Below are 18,947 nucleotides of genomic sequence, written 5' to 3' on the forward strand. Positions count from 1 at the left end.
GGTTGATTGAATGTCAGTGGTTTTGGTGATTCTAATAACAGTAATAACAGAAATCCAGAGATCATCCTGGTTCCGGCACAAGAACATTGGCACCGTTTCTCTGTTGTAAGTCTGCTGTTTGCACTGTACTTAATGGGACCTCAGAGACACCAGCGTGCATACACATTCCACAAAAGCCTGGATGTGTGGGATCAATAGGGGCCCCAACAGCAAGTGTGCAAAACAGGAAATGGAGGACCTGAGCAGTAAAACTCTTCAGTCCCACTGAAGAGGATAAAACTGCCGTATGCACCCTTTAACAAAAGCATAAACCAAACCAAATGGGTCCTTAAATAAACTTCTCCGTTAGTAACTTCACGGTAAATGAAGAAGCAGATTATAAATCAAAGTTTAGTATTGTGGCAGACATTGCAGAATTAATATACAGTCTAGTAGGCCAGCAGATGAAGTGTTAGTTTAAAATGCTCTAATGTTCCATTAAGCAGCAGAAGTGACTCAGGATGAAATCGCATTTTAAACCCTTGAAACGGAGCGGCCAGCTAATTACAACGGCTTCACGGGTTTTAATGCTCGGAATGATCCCAAACTGAATTAGAAGAGAAGAAATACAAAACAAAGAACAAACATTAAGTCCACAAAAGTCTGATAGTTCTAAATTGTTTATTTATTTGCAGAAGTCCTTGTCGGCAATTTACAGTGAAGCAGGATACAGTGGGGTAATAATGTCCCTATAAGGAACCTGTACATAGTGATAAATGTTAGATATAATGTATAGTGTAATGTTAGTGTTTATATGACCCATTAACCTTTAATGTAGTTCAGCATTCTGTACCTACGCAGACTTAAGGGCAACTGTGGGCTGATGTACACATGAAGTAACTAACCTAACTCCACATGTGTTTTTTTAAGCTAAACATACTGCTCCAGTCTTTTTTAATAATGAGGAGGGCAAATAAAGGAGGCAGAGTCTCCTGACCATGTATGCACCTTTGTGACCAATGGGACACACACACACACACACACACACACACACACACACACACACACACACACACACACACACACACACACACACACACACACACACACACACACACACACACACACACACACACACACACATTTCCTGGGCCTACATATACTTACACACACAAGACCATGTGAATATAATTTCTGTGTCTACATTGAAATTACACACACACACACACACACACACACACACACACACACACACACACACACACACACACACACACACCATGATCACTCCAACATGATCAGACCAGAATAGTCATGTGAGACATGCAGTCGGAAGACAAAGGAATAGCAGTAAATAGAATAACAAATAGAAAAAGGACAAAAATTCTGATTCATACACGATGTATAATGTTACTTATGATGTAATATATATATAGATAGAACGTAAGCTCGGTAATTCTATTATCTTCCCCTGCCTGTGTCATATGACTATGCTGGTGTAATCGTGAAGGAGTGGTCATGGTAAAACTTATAGTCTATTTTAATTAGCTCAAGATGGATAATAACTCAGACATCCAGGGGGCATTAAAGTCAGCACTGTGGGAACACTCAGCATATTTATCCCCCCTCTTAAAAAAAATGAATGAACTGATCAGTGGCTCAAACGTCCAGTTCTGGAGCCGAGCCATGAATTTATTAACTAACGTAACTAGCATATACAGTATGTGACACACGTCCAGCTGCTACCTTTATATCTAATAACATAACAGAGACGTCCTCCTAAATAAAAGGTTCATAATTAAGATTTGAATTAACTCTGTGAATTCATTTTTGCTGAAGCAAGATCGTGACATGTATACATATACACACATACATATACTAAATACATATACTAAATATACACACACAGAGAGAGAGAGAGAGAGAGAGAGAGAGAGAGAGAGAGAGAGAGAGAGAGAGAGAGAGCCTAGCAGCTGCAGTAAGCTGTGTCTCAGGGCAGTTGTTGTTGCTGCTGAGAGAACATCATGATACATTTCACTTTCCCTGCTGTCATGGACAGTCAGTTTATAACTCTCTCCTGACTCGGTTTACAAAGACAACTTCACCATCTGAGCTGTAAAGAGGCTCGGGGAGAACGCCTAGAGCCTCCTCAAGATTTTCAGCTGAGAAATGTGATGCTCTACATGATCTATGAGGGCCAGGCAATGGCTGTTATTAAAATATATAGCTTGTATCAATCAAAGGCGTTATCATGTTCAGTTGCCATTATTGTTAGGGATCTACTGAGGCTTTGTCATCAAAATAGAAAGCTGAAGTCAGTTTTTACAAATGATGCTGTTTAGTGATTTATTTTACAGTGCGTGTTGTGCCTACACATCACAACAAAGTGTGTGTTGAATTTGAAGAATGTTAGAATGAATGTTTAAGCATATTTTCCTGATGTATAATCAATCTTGATCTGATCACTTTATTTATTTATGTCTGACACGCTGTAGACAATATATTTTTAAAGCTAAAAATAAGAAATTTGAATATTACATTAAATTAAATATAAACTGTAATTCATTTACCAACTGAACGAGACCTTTTAAAAAAACAACTATAATTTGAAATACCTAAATAAATAAAATATACGTAGTATTTTTATTTAGCTTTGAAGCCTCTGACTATGATTCTTCCCAGCACTGATGTAATTAATGGAAATAAAAAAATAAAAAATAGCCTGATGAAATTTAAATGTTCACGTTGAATAGTGGAGTGTTTGAAGTTGATTAAACCCTAACCCTCGGCCACAGAACCTACAGTATTTGACTTTATAGCTGTGTTTAAATGGATCTGGACTTGACTCACTAAATATATGATTAAAAGTTCTGTTAAAAGGAAATTTGTGTTTCTTTTAATTTCTGATCGAACTAAATCTACCCATAAACACAAGCTGCCTATATATCAAAGCTGCTAAAATAACATCACCTTATTATTTAAGCTGCTTTAATATATAAGCAGCTTGTGTTAATGTTACCTTTTCTTGAAAGTCAACTCTGTTTCACAATTTGCCTACAACAATAGCAGACAATAAGAAAAAAACATAACATAGCTAAATAAACCTAAAATAAAATGTTAAACTGTGATGATGAGAATTTTGGAACAGAGCGTGTCTGCATCCCAAGACCGCTCATGGACAATATTTCACTTTCAAAACAAAATTACCCCCGTGGATGTGCCTAAAGTGTAATTAAAAATACCGTCTAAATTTATGCTTTCTAAAAGCAGGTCTGTTGGTGGAAATAAAGGCTCCGGGTAAAACTAAATTGCCGCCTGGTATTTCACTTGTGTGTATTTCAAATCAGCAGCTCGTCCTCTTTGTTATTTTAAATCTTTTGCAGAAAACACAGCGCAGCTCTGAAATCTTGAACTGACGAGGGACTTCTTTCACTCGTGGAATTATTATCAAATTCTGTTCTCTAAAAGGAGAGAGGACACGTGGCTTGTATTGAACAGTAAATGATTTTACTGGCAGCTTCTAAAAATTAAACGCCATTAGTCGACAGGTCACAGTAATTATATATAAATTAACCTAAAATATCAGATTGGTATTAACTGAGAGTTTGGTGTGTAATTTACCCAAATGCTTTAGATCGTAATTTATTTTCTGATCAAAACAGTTAAAAAGCGGCTCAGAGCGAAGTAACGAGGCTGTAACCTAAGTTACTATATTACTGATTACTGGCAGCGGAAGTAATCCACAGTTTTTGACAATAAATAATCTTCAACTGGCCAGACTCCTCTGCGAAATGTGTAATAGAAAAGTATTTTGACTATACATTAAAAGTGCAGTGTTAAGGGAATAATACTACTAATATGCATACATTTTAACGTGATTGTGTGTCGCCTATGTGAGAGTGCAGAGAGTTATTTGTCAAAGTCACTTCTGTTAAGACAGTGAGGGCGACTGTAGAAAATGAATGCGGATGCAGATAACGTCTTCAAGGTTTATTTTTTTCCTTTTCGTTTTGTACAGCACCAGTGTCTCCAATTAACGCGCTGTCTGGTTGGCAGCCCAGCCTGCAGGGCGGAGGCCCTACGAAAGAAAAAAATTAAATTCCCGCAGCCTGCGGTCTGAGGAGAGGCCATTTCGGCAAAAAAATATCCCGAGCATCTCTAACTGGAAAACAAAGTCTGTTTCTGCCGAAACACGTCGGAAACCCTGCCAACTGCTTTGGGACGTGTTGTTGGAAAACAAGCTCCGTTACTATTTTGAATATTGCAAGATATCCAGGACGGGGGAGGGTTGTGTTTCGTCACTAAATTGAGTTTGCACAAGATTCAATAAAACACAAAACTCTACACTATCGATAATTAGGTTTCCATTCAAACAAATGATCCAGGCCGCATCCAAAAGGTCCAGCCGCTCCTTTACGCACGAACCCTACGATCACGCATCTGACACGTCATCCTCACATGACTGTACGTTTCAGTCTCGTCCTCTCTGGTCCAGTCTGATCCAAAGGGGATGTCCGTGCTGAGCTGGAGTTGGGTCCTTTCAGGTGGCTCCTGGGTGTTTAAAGGACTCTTGGTTTGGTTTGGTTTTGTTGCTGATGAATGAAAACCAGCCGCTCAGTCTGTCTCCGCTCGGACTCATCATTTCTCCCCTGCAGACCCGAACGCCCGGTTATAGCCATCCCCATAAATAAAGGCGTTAGACCCTATAAGCAATGCGTAGTTCATATTTATTTGTCGTAAATAACCGAGTGCTACGCAGGGCTGGGATTTATAGCCCCGGCCAGCAGCCCGACTTCCCCAAAGACTCTGAGACTCCACGTCTGTGATTATTATGAAGAAATATAAACACTTACAATCCCGGTGACTTTGATGAAGGTCAACATGAGGTGTCTGGACTCACATCCAGTCCGTGTCTGCTGCTGCTCATTGAAAACCAGTTTGTTAGTATCCGTCATCCGCTGCTGTAAGAGTGGACAGCGCCGGAAGCTCCGACTCAGACCCGCGGAGCCGGGTGATCTCCTGTTCCACCTCAGCCTCGAACTCCGGCCCGTGTCGTGTTCTCTCGCTGAGTGAGAAGCGCCCTTTACCCGAGCTGCAGCAGCCTCAGTCGCGTTTACGGTCCGCACAACCACTGGCCATATATCAGGCCTATAAAACCAAAGCAACCGCCCTCGTGTAGGATTTTATTATGGTATTAAACGGACCCCAAAAAAGTAGTTGAAGTAGTTTGCGCAGTTAAGACAAGGGGCATAACCAGGCAGGACTCGATTTAATGGCGCTCGTTAACAAAAATGACTCTTAATCTGCCAGTAAAACAGTGTCAGAGTAAACCTTCGGAGCAGATTTAGGAAGCGGGTAAATACTTTAACGTAGGTGTGAATCCCTCCATCCATCCTCTCTGGGATAGATAGATAGAGCATCTCTCTGCAGTTGGCACGACTCAAGTGTAACACTATTGGCCGTCACACTAATGCTGTTTTAAATGCAGACTCCCCGATGTCGGGATTGATTTAAGTGATCGCTTGTGCGCAGTTGAACAAGAATGGATGCGCAGTAGCAATGCGCTTCACACCGAAATGGACGCGCGTCTATTTTGATTCAGCAAATCAATAATAAACAAATAAATAAATAAAGTGCCAACGTTACGTAATTGTCCGCCATTGTCTGCGCTCCGCTCACAGGCCTGGTGTCTAGACTACGCATGCACGGTTTTATATAATTGTAGCTTGACAGCAGCCATAGATACACAGACTCCATACAGAAGAACTGTCCTTTTTGCATATTGCATATAAACAAGACAATTTATTTAGAAGAGGAGCAATCTATTAAAGAGAGAGAGGGGGGGGAGAGGGAGAAAGGCCAACTACCAGGGTTGATTTACGCTCCATTGACGCTTTATCAGGCTCGAAGAAAAGGTCCGGCCAATCAGTTTGCGCCTTGCGCTCTGTCCCGACATCCCCCCCACCTCCCCAACCCACACACACACACACGCACACGCACGCTACCCCCCTGCACTGTGCGAGACTAGGCTGTAGCACTTTGTTTCACTATAGTGAGCAAGTTGTTGGGGAGGAAGGGGGCTAGAGGAGAGAGACAGCGAGACAGAGAGAGAGAGAGAGAGAGAGAGAGAGAGAGAGAGAGAGAGAGAGAGGGAGGGAGGGAGCCAGCGAAGGACAGAACAGAGGAAGAGAAAGAGAGGGGAAGAGAGAAAATCTCGTCATGTCCCTCTTCTTGTTCTCTGTTTAGTGAACTCGCAGCGTTGCGCAGATAATGTCCGAGAATGTCCATTTCTGGGACTTTGAGCAACTATTACGTGGACTCCATCATAAGTCACGAGAGCGATGAACTCTCAGCCCCGACTCGCTTCCCCAGCGTCCAGTACTCCGGCTCCAGCTCCGCAGCAGCTGCGGGCGGGAGGCAGCCTGGAGGCGCTGCGCACCCGGAGCATCCCCATCCAGATCCGTACCCATCCTGCAGCTTCCAGCCGAAGCCCCCGGTCTTCTCGCCGTCCTGGAGCCCTTTCAGTCCGCACCACGGTGCCAGTGGCCTCCCCACCGTCTACCACCCGTACATCCCAGCCCAGCACGTGCCCGCCGCGGACACTCGGTACCTACGGTCGTGGCTTGACTGCGCGCCGCGCGGCCCCGAGTCCGTCCCGGGCCAGGGGCAGACGGGGCAGGTCAAGCTGGAGCCGCAGCTCGCCCACCTCGGCGGGGAGATCGCGGCCAAAATCGGCGGGCAGCACCAGCACGAGACCACCACGTACATCCTGGAGTCAACTTCCACGGCTGCGCGCGAGCTGAGCCTCCATCCAGCCGCCATCCCGGGAGGACGGTTCGAGGAAAATAAGGACATTTGTGAAGGGAGTGAGGACAAAGACGGCCTGGATCAAAGTAAGTTATTAAAGCAGGAAATAGCGCGCCAGAGAGCGAGAGAGAGAGAGAGCGGGGAGTGGGAGATTGTAAATGCTTTTAATGCCGCCATAAAACAAGAACAAAGAGCCGGAGAGCCAAAGTGCCCCCACCTTCTGCTCTCTGCGCTTACTGGGATATTTGGCTCGTATCATCCGTGTTTTACCAGCGGGCTCCTGTGGAACAGATTACCACACAGCGATGCTCCATAACTGCAGACTTTTCTGTGACGTTACCCCAAACCCTCCGCTTTGCACAATTTCCAGATTTATTATTTATAACACGAGCAGCAGTCAGCAAGTGGTTGGCAAACCTACATGATCAACTTGCGAGATGTAGTTATTCTAATAAAAAAAAAAGAGTGATCAAGATTTTAAAATGCCACAGTGGGAATATCAGCCCAAACCATCTCCACAAAACTGAACATGATATGTGTGTTAGGTGATGCTGTTGATGCTGTTACTTAATCCGCACATGATACTTTGAGAGTATGTCCAGGCACTCAGGGGTCGTTAGAGTGGATTACCTGGCAACAGCCCAAAGCCAACACATAAAGTGGCTTCATGGACTAAACAACATATTATTAGAGAGGATTATAAAAGGGGGAAAATGATAGAGGTCCCCCTGAACGCTTTTTAAGTGGGAGTGAGCAACTCAGAAGGGACGTTATTTAACAGCAGGTGCTCAGTAGAAAAAACTAAATAAGGAAAGTGGAGGGGGGGGGAATAATTATAATATTCAGATCTTTTTTCTGTGTTTTCTGCTCTGCTGCTCTTCATCTCCATCATCAGACCTCTCTGTGTGACAGCAGAGAACGTTGCTGGGTTTGTGGAGGCTCCAGGTTGTTGCTGGAGTTAATTGCCGGGACATGCGCACTCCTGCCTCGTTTGAAAAAGGAACAAGCGGCTGATGCGTTAGATTCATTATTATAATTAATAATTTGGACCAAAGTAGATCTTAGTATCTTTATTTCACGCAGTTTATGCCCGTGCACAGCACGCATGCTCTTGTGTCTCCGCTCCAGTACGTTTTAATGCTCGTCGTGTCCGTGTGCAACAATAAGACCAGTCCAAAGGAACATGGACGGGCTCAGTCATCCTCTGTTTCTTAAGGCACCACATTGAATAGTTGATATTCTGCTTGGCTCTGATACTAATTCTTCAGCCAACAACTCTCAATAATTTCCCTTTGTGCATGCGTGGACGCGTATGTGCGCGCACTGTCACATTTCTGCTCAACTGAAACGGAACTTTTCTCTAGTTGTAAACATAATAATAACAACAGGGATAAAACAGCTCATTGCGCCTGCGCCTCCTCTCTGTCCATCAACTGAAATGATCCTCTGTATATGTCATTCACATACGCGCCCCCGTGCTCCTTTAAAAATCATAAAAAAATCATAAAAACCATAAAAGGAGTCAGGTCGTCCATCACTGGCCCGGCGGCTCGGAGCCGCGGAGCAGGAGACATTGGCTCTCTATAGAGCAGACGCACCATAAGTCAGAGTGCCGCGGCGTGCGTGGACCTACTCTGCCGTGCGGGACTCGGCGCCGCGCACATGTGAGAGGAGCGTCAGTCTGGACTCTGAAAGCACGAACACATGCACACAGGATCTTCTGATGCTGCTCCGGCTTGTAGCAGTGAGCACATGGGCCGAGGACAAAAGATTTAAGCTTTGACTTCCCTTCACAAGAGGAGTTAAAGTAAATTAGCATATTGTTTTGTGAAGACTGACATTTACTCTATTATTGCAAATTAACATTAAGAAACCACGGTGTCTCACCCTTAAAAGTTTAATCATATTTATTCAAACCATCGCTGGCTGAATATTTATATTCCACAACTCCATGTTATTATAGGCCGCACTCATCTGGTACAGTCGCCTGTGAGTTGCTGTTTTAATCATCAGCTCACCCTGCAAAGATAATAATAATATTTTACCTGTCATGGAGTCGCAATCATCCTGATATAAGGCCATGGAGCGTTGGGCCAGTAACACGGATTTGCTCTGTTTTTCTACCATCACTCGCACTAACAACAACATTTAATCCATCATGCATGCGCCGGCGCGCTTGGCTCAGTCTGAACCACTTTTCCAAAGTCCCCTGACTTATTTCTGGGTGGAACAGGAAAATCCATTAATTTATTATTTTTCTTTAAATTTGATTTCTTGTATTTTCATGAAGCGAGGTTGCCTGTGAACGGGCTTTGTTCCCCTCCCGCTAATCCCGCCGGATAAATCTCCAGGTCTGCCACAGGAGTGTGATCCATGTGTATGAGCGCGTGACCGTTTGATCAGTGTGCGTTGGCAGTGTGTGTGCGTGCACGAGGAAAGGAGAAGAAGGGAGTACCCCCCCAACACACACCCTTCCCCCATATTGGCCTTCAGAAGAAGAAACGCAAATTGTAAACATTCACACACATCCAAATGCACACTTTATTGCTGGACTGGCACAAAGACACACACACACACACACACACAGACACACATTTGTCTCTCCCTGTTTTCCTCTCAGACACACATGCATACATAAACACTCTCAGTCACCTTATTACAGCAACTGAGTGAGCTATCCATCAGAGAAGAGGGCTGGTTAAGGGCTGGATGGAGCCCATCAGCCTCCAGTCTGAATTATTAGACTTTCCACCAGTATGTGCCAGTCTGGCTGCAAGTGAAACACACTCCGTTCAAACCAGTCTCCTTTACTGGATCAATTTGAAAATGCTATTTCTATTGTTCGCATTGCCGGCAGCCATTTTGAAAACTACATGGATGAAAACACGTGGACACATTTCTCTCTTGTGCCGACTAACACCATCACTTCAATACAAATCGCTGAGAGAGGCCTCGGTTCAGACGCCTCTTGTGTTACCAGACCAGTCGTATTTACAGTGCGTCACCATTAAGGGAGGGTGGTTGGAAAAACCCATTTGGCTCTGTATGTGATTGTTTGTAATTGGCTGTGTTAGGATATATGGCTTCGTGTTGCAATGGCCCACACCCTGTGAAAGAATTCTGTTTTGAAATAGACTGATTGATAAATTTGATCTAAACATATGTAACAAAAGTCCATATCTTTTTAAAATGATAAATAACTTAGCCTAACAGCTTTTTGGTTAAAGGTCCAGTGTGTAAGATTTAGGGGGATGTATCAGATGCGGAATATAATATACACAATCGTGTTTTCATTGGTGTAAACTAAAATTAGTCGTGTTTTTACTACCTTAGAATTAGCCCTTTATACTAGGTCTTCTTTAGCAGAGTGTTCCATGTTGCAACACCATGTTTCCATATTAGCCCGGATCCGATAAATCAAACACTGGCTCTCAAGGGGGCCTTCTGCATATTTTGTTTCCCAAAGGCCACTGTGGCTTTTCTCTTACATTGCTTGAAGGAGGGGTAATAAGTCACTTCTCCACTAGATGGCACTAAATCCTACACACGGGATCTTTAAAGGTATACCAGTTTTCTTCTTGCAGAGTAGGACATTGTAGGCTATCTAACTTAAAGTAGTTTATAGCATAAAGACCGGAAACAGGAGGAAACGTGTAACCTAGCTCTTACTAAAGGTAATCAAATCCACCCACTAGCACCAATTAAGGCATTTTATTTATTTTGTTTCATTCTCACAACAATCAAAATGTAGAAATGGCATGTTTTGGTATCTAAATCTTAGCAAAAAAGTAAAGAAGCATTTTCCCCAAAAAACGTTAACCTTGATTCCTTGAGTCTTATTGGGTAACCAAATAAATGCAGTGTGAATAACATCAGTAGATTACTACCTTTAAAAATATCACATCCAGTTCAAGCCGGCTTCCAGCTACAGATTCCCTTTGTGTCACTGGTGCTGGGCAGCCATCCAGAATAAACTACAAGGTTACACTTCAGTCTTTGTGTTGCTGCTGCTGCCGGGGCAGAGAGAGAAAGTTATTACCCCTGAAGTTTATTAAGTTATAATGCCAGGTGAACAACCCACATTAATTGGTGTGTTGCTGGTGGTGGCTGGGTGAGATTGGTTGTAAGGGTGGAAGTGGGTGGGGGGGAGCTGGGGGGAGGAGTAAAATACGACTTCAGGAAATGTAATAACGTGCCTTTGGGATATATGTGGGGTCAGTTTCTGGAACTATTAGGGTGAAATTGCAAAGGGAGCGAGAAAGAGCGAGAGAAAGAGATGGGATGTGGTATTAGTCTTGTAGCCGTTTCGGTCACTGTTTCCATGCATTCATCACCGTGGTCTCTCTCTGTCCACACACACACACACACACACACACACACACACACACACACACACACACACACACACACACACACACACACACACACACACACACACACACACACACACACACACACACAAACACAGGAAAAAGGCACAATAGGCCAACAACAGAACATGTCGTGCTGCAGGGCTATAACAGGCAGCTTTACAGGAATATCAATCTTTTCATCCATGTGCCTTCTTACTGACGTGCAGGCCAGGGCTTCAGGTTACATCTGCACAAGCTGCACCAACACCTACATTCTTTCTTTACGGCACCCCCCTTACTGTCCTGCCACCCCTTGAGAAAAAAAAAAGTGTACGCCGTCCAGCATCACCCCTCACCACCCCACAACTGGCTCGTCACCCTGGTGACAGCCACGGCTGCCACACAGCTTCGAGGGTAATGGATGGTCTTGGAGGTGATTGTACACCCAGGGGATTCAAAGCACCCACTTTACTGTGTGACAAAGGCGCTGCACATCCCCACCCCACCCCACGCCCCACGCTCCGGCCTCCGCTCACCCCTTTACCAGGCATTATTTTGTTCTGAGATGAAATCGATCCTCTACATGCTGGCCATGTGGGAGGAAATTGATTCCAGGGGGTATTAAGGACGTATTTACTGACGATGGCTGCTGACTAACTCAGCTGTGGGGGGTGGGGTTTTTTTCTCGTCAGGGGCTGACATAGGCTGGGTGATGTGATGCACATCATTGGCAGCCATTTTAGCCCCCAACAGTTGAATTCCAAACTTTGAGCCATTACAACAAAGTCTCTGTTTACACCAGTAAACAGTCAGAAGTGCTTCCAAAAAAATCCTCTTGGCCTTAAAAAACACCCAAAAAGTACAAATCATTATCGTCATGTGGGTCAGACAGCTCTCGTAAATTCATTCACATTCATGGGGCGGGGTTGGGCAGACACAGCATGTGTGTTTGAGCAAACCAGTATATTTGAGTTGAGTTTATTAATCACATTCCTTTACTTCTAATTGGACTTTTTTTTGCACTACATTCTGTATTAATGAATGTAAATATCTAATGATGACTTCTTGTGCAATTTTCACCTAAATTTGATTTTGTTATGAATTGTTGGCTGTGACGAATCAGGTCCAGGGTTTAGTCTGGGTCACGATGTGTCCACAAGCTCATTGACTACTTTTTATCAAGCCTGGAGGACAAACGCTTTATGCTGATGCTTCCAAACAGGCCTTACTCTCTGTCACTGAACCATGGACCGAAATCATAATAACAGAAGTAATAATGGTTAATTCAATAGAAACAGTGCAATTACATTTGTAGTACATTGCCATAACCAGGAAATAGCCTTGCAGCAACGTTTCAGTGGAGCCAACACCTTCCTCTGTGTAATTTTGTTAAGTGCTGCCAGGAAAAAGAAAATGCAAATTCCGCCTAATGTGTTCAGACATTTGACAAACAAAAATGAAATGCATTTTCTATTCAGTCCAAATCATGATTATAGTCAAATCTTAAACGTTTTGAGTCAAAAATATATTTTTGGCTTATTATTTGATACATTTCAATTACTTTAAATGTAAAATAAACATTTAATTTTGATGCATTAATTCATCTTACTTACTTTGCTTTTAATGGTGGCTCATGTATATAAACGTTATAACTACAAATCCAATTTGTTTCGTTTCCCATTGGAATTGATAATACATAAAAATTCCAAGCTGCACATTTCCTTGTCCAACATTTAAGTCCAGAGCAGAATCTACTCTAACATCAATTAATACTGCTTCTGCTCATGGTGCCACACAAAACAGATCTTTGTGTCTAACTGGGAGAAAGAGGACATTGTTTCAAATGTCATATGCAGTTGTGCGAGTTGCCTTAGCATTACAGCATGCATGATTGTCATCGCAGTGAATTATTACCAGTGAAATTGAAGACAGACGAAGCCTCCACCCAGCATCAGTTAGGGAAAAGCCTGGCTCCTCAGGGAGCGACACACCACCTCAAATCCTGACTGCATGGCGTCAAAAGGTGCTGAAGATCACACTTGTGATGAGTGATAAGATCATCTGTTCTGCCATTTTAGTCCTGAGGACTGTGGCAACATTTATCATAAGAACAGAACATTTCCAGTATAACACTATGCCATGCAGAGCTGATCTGCTCCTGGCTGTAAGGTTAAATCTCCCCCTCTCGTCTTTATTTATGTTTTTTCTGGTCACACAGCAACAAGGAGAAGCTTTTAGACCTTGATGGAGCACAGACTGATTTAGATGACATATTCCAGTATTGACTGTGATGGTTAGACTACATGTCTGCTGTGTTTCATTCAGTCGGGCTCCCACCGCCTCGGGAAGGCCTCGGTATAACAACAACTGTGACTCTTCTTATACCAACCTTTTATTGTCTCCAATACATCCCGACTGGAATCTCCTCTGGAAGTCACACTTGTGTCTTGCGCCAGATTGACATTGTACTGCTGACTGAGACGGTTGTCAGCGATAAAAGACAAAAAAAGAAACAGCAACTTTTAAGAAAATGGTTCCAGTGTGGTCTGGGTTTGTGCTTTCCCTGCTGTCATTGAGGCTCTTTATATTTTTATAACACAGTTTGCTTTTTGTTTAGCTCTTCAGTCTATATTTCAAGAAATAGTCACCTTTATTGAGTTAGCTCAAATTTTAATCTATATTTAATTTTATTTCATTTCGATCCTATATATAGGTTATATGAATATATAATATACAGACTTGAGCTGGTGGGAGATTGTGCTGGCATTACAGACCTATGATTGAGTGGGATTGATGGGAGGAAGAGTCTGACCAAACCACATGGAATGATTGCTTATATGGTTAAAGGTTTTATTTAGAAGATGTAAAAGTGGAAATCAACCAGAACCACCTCTCGCCTCTCTCGCTCTGTCCCTGAGTGTGTTTTAAAATGGAAACATCTCATCTTTAGATTAATAATGACTTATATCTTTGCGCTGCACTGTTCAGAAAGGCTGAGCTACTAAAACCAGGCAATACCTGCAGGTATAGCAATGTTAAATGGGTTGATATATAGTCAAAATGAGCAGAGAGATGTTTTCTTTTAAATCGTTGAATTGTCCTCCAAAGAGCCCTCAGTGCTGCAAGGCTCACAGCGAGCTGCCTCATAGCTGAGATGCCTGCTGCTTTGCAGAGGGTAAATGTCGATAGCTCTCAGCCCCAAACCAGACCCATGCCTCCCAAACATGAAGTCTCTGCTAATTACATTGGTCTGAAAGCTGTAAAGAGGGGGTGGTGTGTGTGTGTGTGTGTGTGTGTGTGTGTGTGTGTGTGTGTGTGTGTGTGTGTGTGTGTGTGTGTGTGTGTGTGTGTGTGTGTGTGTGTGTGTGTGTGTGTGCGTGTGTGTAGGGGGGTTTAGGAGTGGCCTGGCACAAAAAATGAAGAGCGGCACATTTGAAAGCCTGTTATTTACTATTTCAGACGCGTTTCCACAATGAAAGAAAATATTTCTGTCCCGTTTTCCCCATCACAAGAGCATTGAAGACTCTGAAGGGGGCAGGATGGAGCTGGGCGCCAACACAGATCCTTCATTCCACCACAACACCTCCGACGCCGCATGCAAAACCTTGCAGGGTTCATAAGTCGATGCATGTGTTTGTGCTCAGACAGGGTTCAGTGCAGTCTACTGTGTGACCGGAGTCGGAGTCGCACTGCATCTTATACACGCGTAATGAATGGCGAAGGATGAACACAAGAAATATTTTTCCTCTAACCCCGGCAGGGTCGTAAATCTGCCAGCACTTATTAATTTAGCAGCAATCAGAAGTGACGCAGTGACAGCGCGCTGAGCTGCAATGTGATTATCATTCTCACGCAAACAGAAAGAGGAGGAGGAGGAGGAAAACGTATCGGGCCTGTCAAACATCTTCCCTGATGTGTTTGCTGTCATCATGTGGGGGCTCTCATTTTTCTTTCTTTTCTCATAATGCTCCGAACATCTTCACTGACCCAGTGATTGCAGCATCTTCTCATTTTTTCCTGAAGGTCACCCTCAAACCGAATCCCCACCTTCTATTACCATACATTAATATGTTTCTGCAATGACTTATTGCTTTATTTTTAATGATCGGGATCAGGCTGTTGTCTGTTCTCCTAGTGCTGTTTTTTTTCATCCAGACAATTACATCTGTCCACTGTGTTTTCTGCACGTTGGATGGAACAGGCCGTTTGTCTTTCATGTGCTGTCCAGTTGTGTTAGAGCTGCACCCCCCTGTCACCATAAACCCAGTTTACGCATCAAAGTGTCAATCGCAGATTCAGGCGTTTGAGAAAAAGCCTTGCTACACAAGGTTCCGTAACTTTTACACACGGAGATCTGTTGTTTTGATCTTCGAGGGAGCGTTTTTTTTGCTTGGCTCTGTCCTTTTTAATGCTGTCTGACACACAAATAGGAAGCATATGTGGATTTATTCTTGGTTTATAATAAATTTCTTGTCTCTTTTCCTTCTTCTCTTCCTCCAGCTGACCCCTCGGCCAACTGGCTACATGCTCGCTCCTCCAGGAAGAAGCGATGCCCGTACACCAAATACCAGACTCTGGAGCTGGAGAAGGAGTTCCTGTTCAACATGTACCTCACGCGGGACCGGCGGCATGAGGTGGCGCGCGCACTCAACCTGACGGAACGGCAGGTGAAGATCTGGTTCCAGAACCGGAGGATGAAAATGAAGAAACAGAGCAAGGAGCAGCCCAAGGACTAGCGGAGCTGCCTCACAACACATTCCCGACCATAGACTGTGAATAAAGATGGGCAACACGACAGCTCCACAAAAGTGAACCCAAAAAATCTTGATCACCCCTAGTGGCTGACTGCAGTATTGGTCATAAAACCTGAATCCTCCTTGTTAGTGGATGGGGCATGGACCAAACTAAAGAGTCAAAGTACACGTACATTTTGTTTTCTCAAAGATGGTTTCTGTCATGTTGGGTAGTTCTTATCACACGGATGTACTTCACTACACGATCACTACTGCACAGACATTTCTCCAAATGGCGGGAAGAGTGCAAGATGGCGGCACCCGTCTTCGAGATATTTCAGCTTGCTTTTTGTACAATGAAAGTGGAGACGCGTCGTCCATCTTTACATACAGTCTATGATTCCGTAGCACATTCACGCAACATAAAGCTATAGAGTCAACAACACGAAATGGCCTTTCCGAGAACTGCAAACGTAGCATGCTCCCACAGACCCACTGTTTCTAATGTACAACTGATCAATTGCTCAATTGATCCCTAACATGGGGCGAGGACTCGGCCACATTAACACAGACGTCTTAACTTCCAGGACGGGAAAGACAGAAAGGGGCTGAAACTTAAGACTTTGGACTTCTCTGAATTTGTGTTAGTGCCCCAGCAACATCCAGACCAACATCACTTCTTCATCATGGACATTCCCCTTGTGAAATGGCTTGGACTCCATGTAAAACAGTTTTTATATAAAGAGGTAGCTTTGTGGCTCTTGCATATCCATAGTTTAATATTATGCTATTAATTAGACTCTGATAATTGGCTGCATTATTAAAGGAAAGAAAGCAGCAAACCGCTTATAGTGATGCGCCAGCAGTCTGGAGCGGGGGTGGGGGTTGAAGTTGTGTGCGTGTGTTGGTGTGTGCGTGTGTGTGTGTGTGGTGGACGGGCGGCAGATACAGCACAGGCGGAGTTCTTTTTCTTGCCTCAAGCACTACTCTTCCTCTTATTGGTTATTTATTGTCCCGTCGCTGACACCGGAGGCGCGCGAAGGTGCTGAAACCAGGGTTTCACATGACCATTAATAAGCAAGGGTGGGGGGGGTACACACACACACACACACACACACACACACACACACACACACACACACACACACTTTTCTTTTCCTTCTCCTCTTGTTTATCTCATTGACGGCCGAGTTTGATTGAAAGCGCCCGATGGTCGGCGTTGATACAGTCAGCGAGCCGCCGTCTGTTTCCCGCTTGTCGGCCTAAGTAATGAGCACACCCCGGAGGAGGAGGAGGAGGAGGAGGAGGAGGAGGAGGAGGAGGGTCGGTAGTCAAGAGGGTGGCAGCCGTGATCAGCCCGACTCAGCAACCGGGGATGCGATTAGACTGCTGTCGATATTTTAGATCCCCCTCCCTTCAGCTACCTTTCCGGATGCTTTATGCGTCCACCGCCGCCTTCGCCTCGACCCATATCGGCTATCGATTATTGTCCTTTACGCGTCACATCAGCCTCTAGCCGACAGGGTGTATCTGGGTGGAGACAGCACAGCGCTACAGATTGTTCTTTTTGTTTGTTTGTTTTTTTAAAATCTTTTTTTTATTATTTTAATCGCGCATATCAGTCTTTAGATTTTGGCTCCTTGCAAGACTGGGTTCGGGTGAATCCAAGTCAGATGTATTGAGGTGAACGTGGCCCCAATCATGTGCTACACTGACCTGAATTACACGATAAATAACGAAGAAACAGTTTGCTCGCTTTTTATTGAATTGTAGGATCCTGGGTAATTTGGCACAGAACAATGTCAGACATCGTCACCTTAACGATAGACCGGTCAGCCGAACAAATCTTCCATACAGTATTATTATTATTATTATTATTATTATTATTATTATTATTATTATTATTATTATTATTATTAAGGATTTTGCTGTAAATATTTTCTAAATGTTCATTTCAGATTCTAGTGCGCACAAAGTCCATGTGCGCACGTGGCAAAACGAGTCCTTTACTTCTCTGGCACTGTCTTTATTCATAGCATTTTAAGAAAGAATCAGCTCTATTTTTATACATACAATATGATATATTGTGTATTACCTGCTATGCAAGGCAGTTCTCTCTCTCTCATTTCAGGAAAACAATTTTAAAAAAAATCTATACAGTCACGACGGTTTCAGAGCGCAAACCCGGAGACAAAGCGAGACGTGCGCACACATTTACTGAACTCCTGTTTTTCATTTGGTTTTATTTCATTTTTTCTAAAGAGGTTTGTTACGAAATTATATCACAGGATTTATTATCACCGGTCTCCTCGTGTAATTATCTCGGAGTATTACGTGGTCAGACGTTGAGTCGGTCGCAGATGTGACAGTGGAGCAGAGGCCGTGCTGGAAGGCCGAGCGGCCGCCGCGGCGTTATGTGAAGTGTCGGCGCAGTTAAAGTGCGTCGGATGGCAGTTTTATGGGCGGATCATAAACAACACATTGGCTTTACAGCGTTTACAGCGAGGTGTGTGTGTGAGTGTGTGTGTGTTTGTGTGTGTGTGTGTGTGTGTGTGAGACACCACTTTCATTTACCAGCAGCAGAAGCGAACGGGTCTATAATCAGTTTTACACGCGGAACATTTTCCTCGATGAGCGGCATCAAATCCTCTGTTTAGGAGTAAAAAATGTTTACACATTTCTTCGCATGCCTCAAGTCGTTTTTAAGACGTATGTCCTCGTTTAGCTATTTGTGTGTTACATCTGTGGGAGGGGGATGTTTATGGGAAATTTAAAAACGAGTTAGTAGAAGTTTTTGGTAGGAAATGTTCCTAATTTATTGTATATAATGTTAGTAACCTCGTCTTTCTTAATGGAATGAGTTCAATATGCTGTTTTGTCTTGTTGGGACGAGGCATCTTATCTTACTGTGATATACAGATGATTTCTCTCTTTTTTTGTCACGTGCCCTTTAGGTTCTGTTTGTGTTCCCCATGTTGTTGTGCCGACTGTCTGGATGATCTGTTCCCAAGTCAGTCTGATGAGCTCTGCCTGTTTGGTTTGTTTATCACCAACGATGCTAGTGGAGCCCCGATGA

At 43.6% G+C, this 18,947-nt stretch overlaps 1 protein-coding gene across 1 annotated transcript; it reads left to right on the forward strand.

The window, feature by feature from the left end:
- Positions 1-6,151: 6,151 nt before the first annotated feature.
- Positions 6,152-17,148, forward strand: hoxb9a (homeobox B9a). Its single transcript, XM_035181894.2, has 2 exons — positions 6,152-6,872; positions 15,639-17,148. Exons 1-2 carry the CDS (start codon positions 6,260-6,262, stop codon positions 15,872-15,874), a joined length of 849 nt encoding a protein of 282 aa, XP_035037785.1. The 5' UTR covers positions 6,152-6,259; the 3' UTR covers positions 15,875-17,148.
- Positions 17,149-18,947: the final 1,799 nt, after the last annotated feature.

This window comes from Hippoglossus stenolepis, chromosome 16, assembly GCF_022539355.2.
Source record: "Hippoglossus stenolepis isolate QCI-W04-F060 chromosome 16, HSTE1.2, whole genome shotgun sequence".
Lineage (NCBI taxonomy): Eukaryota > Metazoa > Chordata > Actinopteri > Pleuronectiformes > Pleuronectidae > Hippoglossus > Hippoglossus stenolepis.

What these genes read in the sequence shown, in the direction of transcription:
- hoxb9a (XM_035181894.2), top strand. Translation starts at nt 6,260, where the DNA reads ATGTCCATTTCTGGGACTTTGAGCAACTATTACGTGGACTCCATCATA. An exon ending in CAAAGACGGCCTGGATCAAA is followed by an intron (nt 6,873 to 15,638) that starts GTAAGTTATTAA and finishes CTCTTCCTCCAG; the next exon opens with CTGACCCCTCGGCCAACTGG.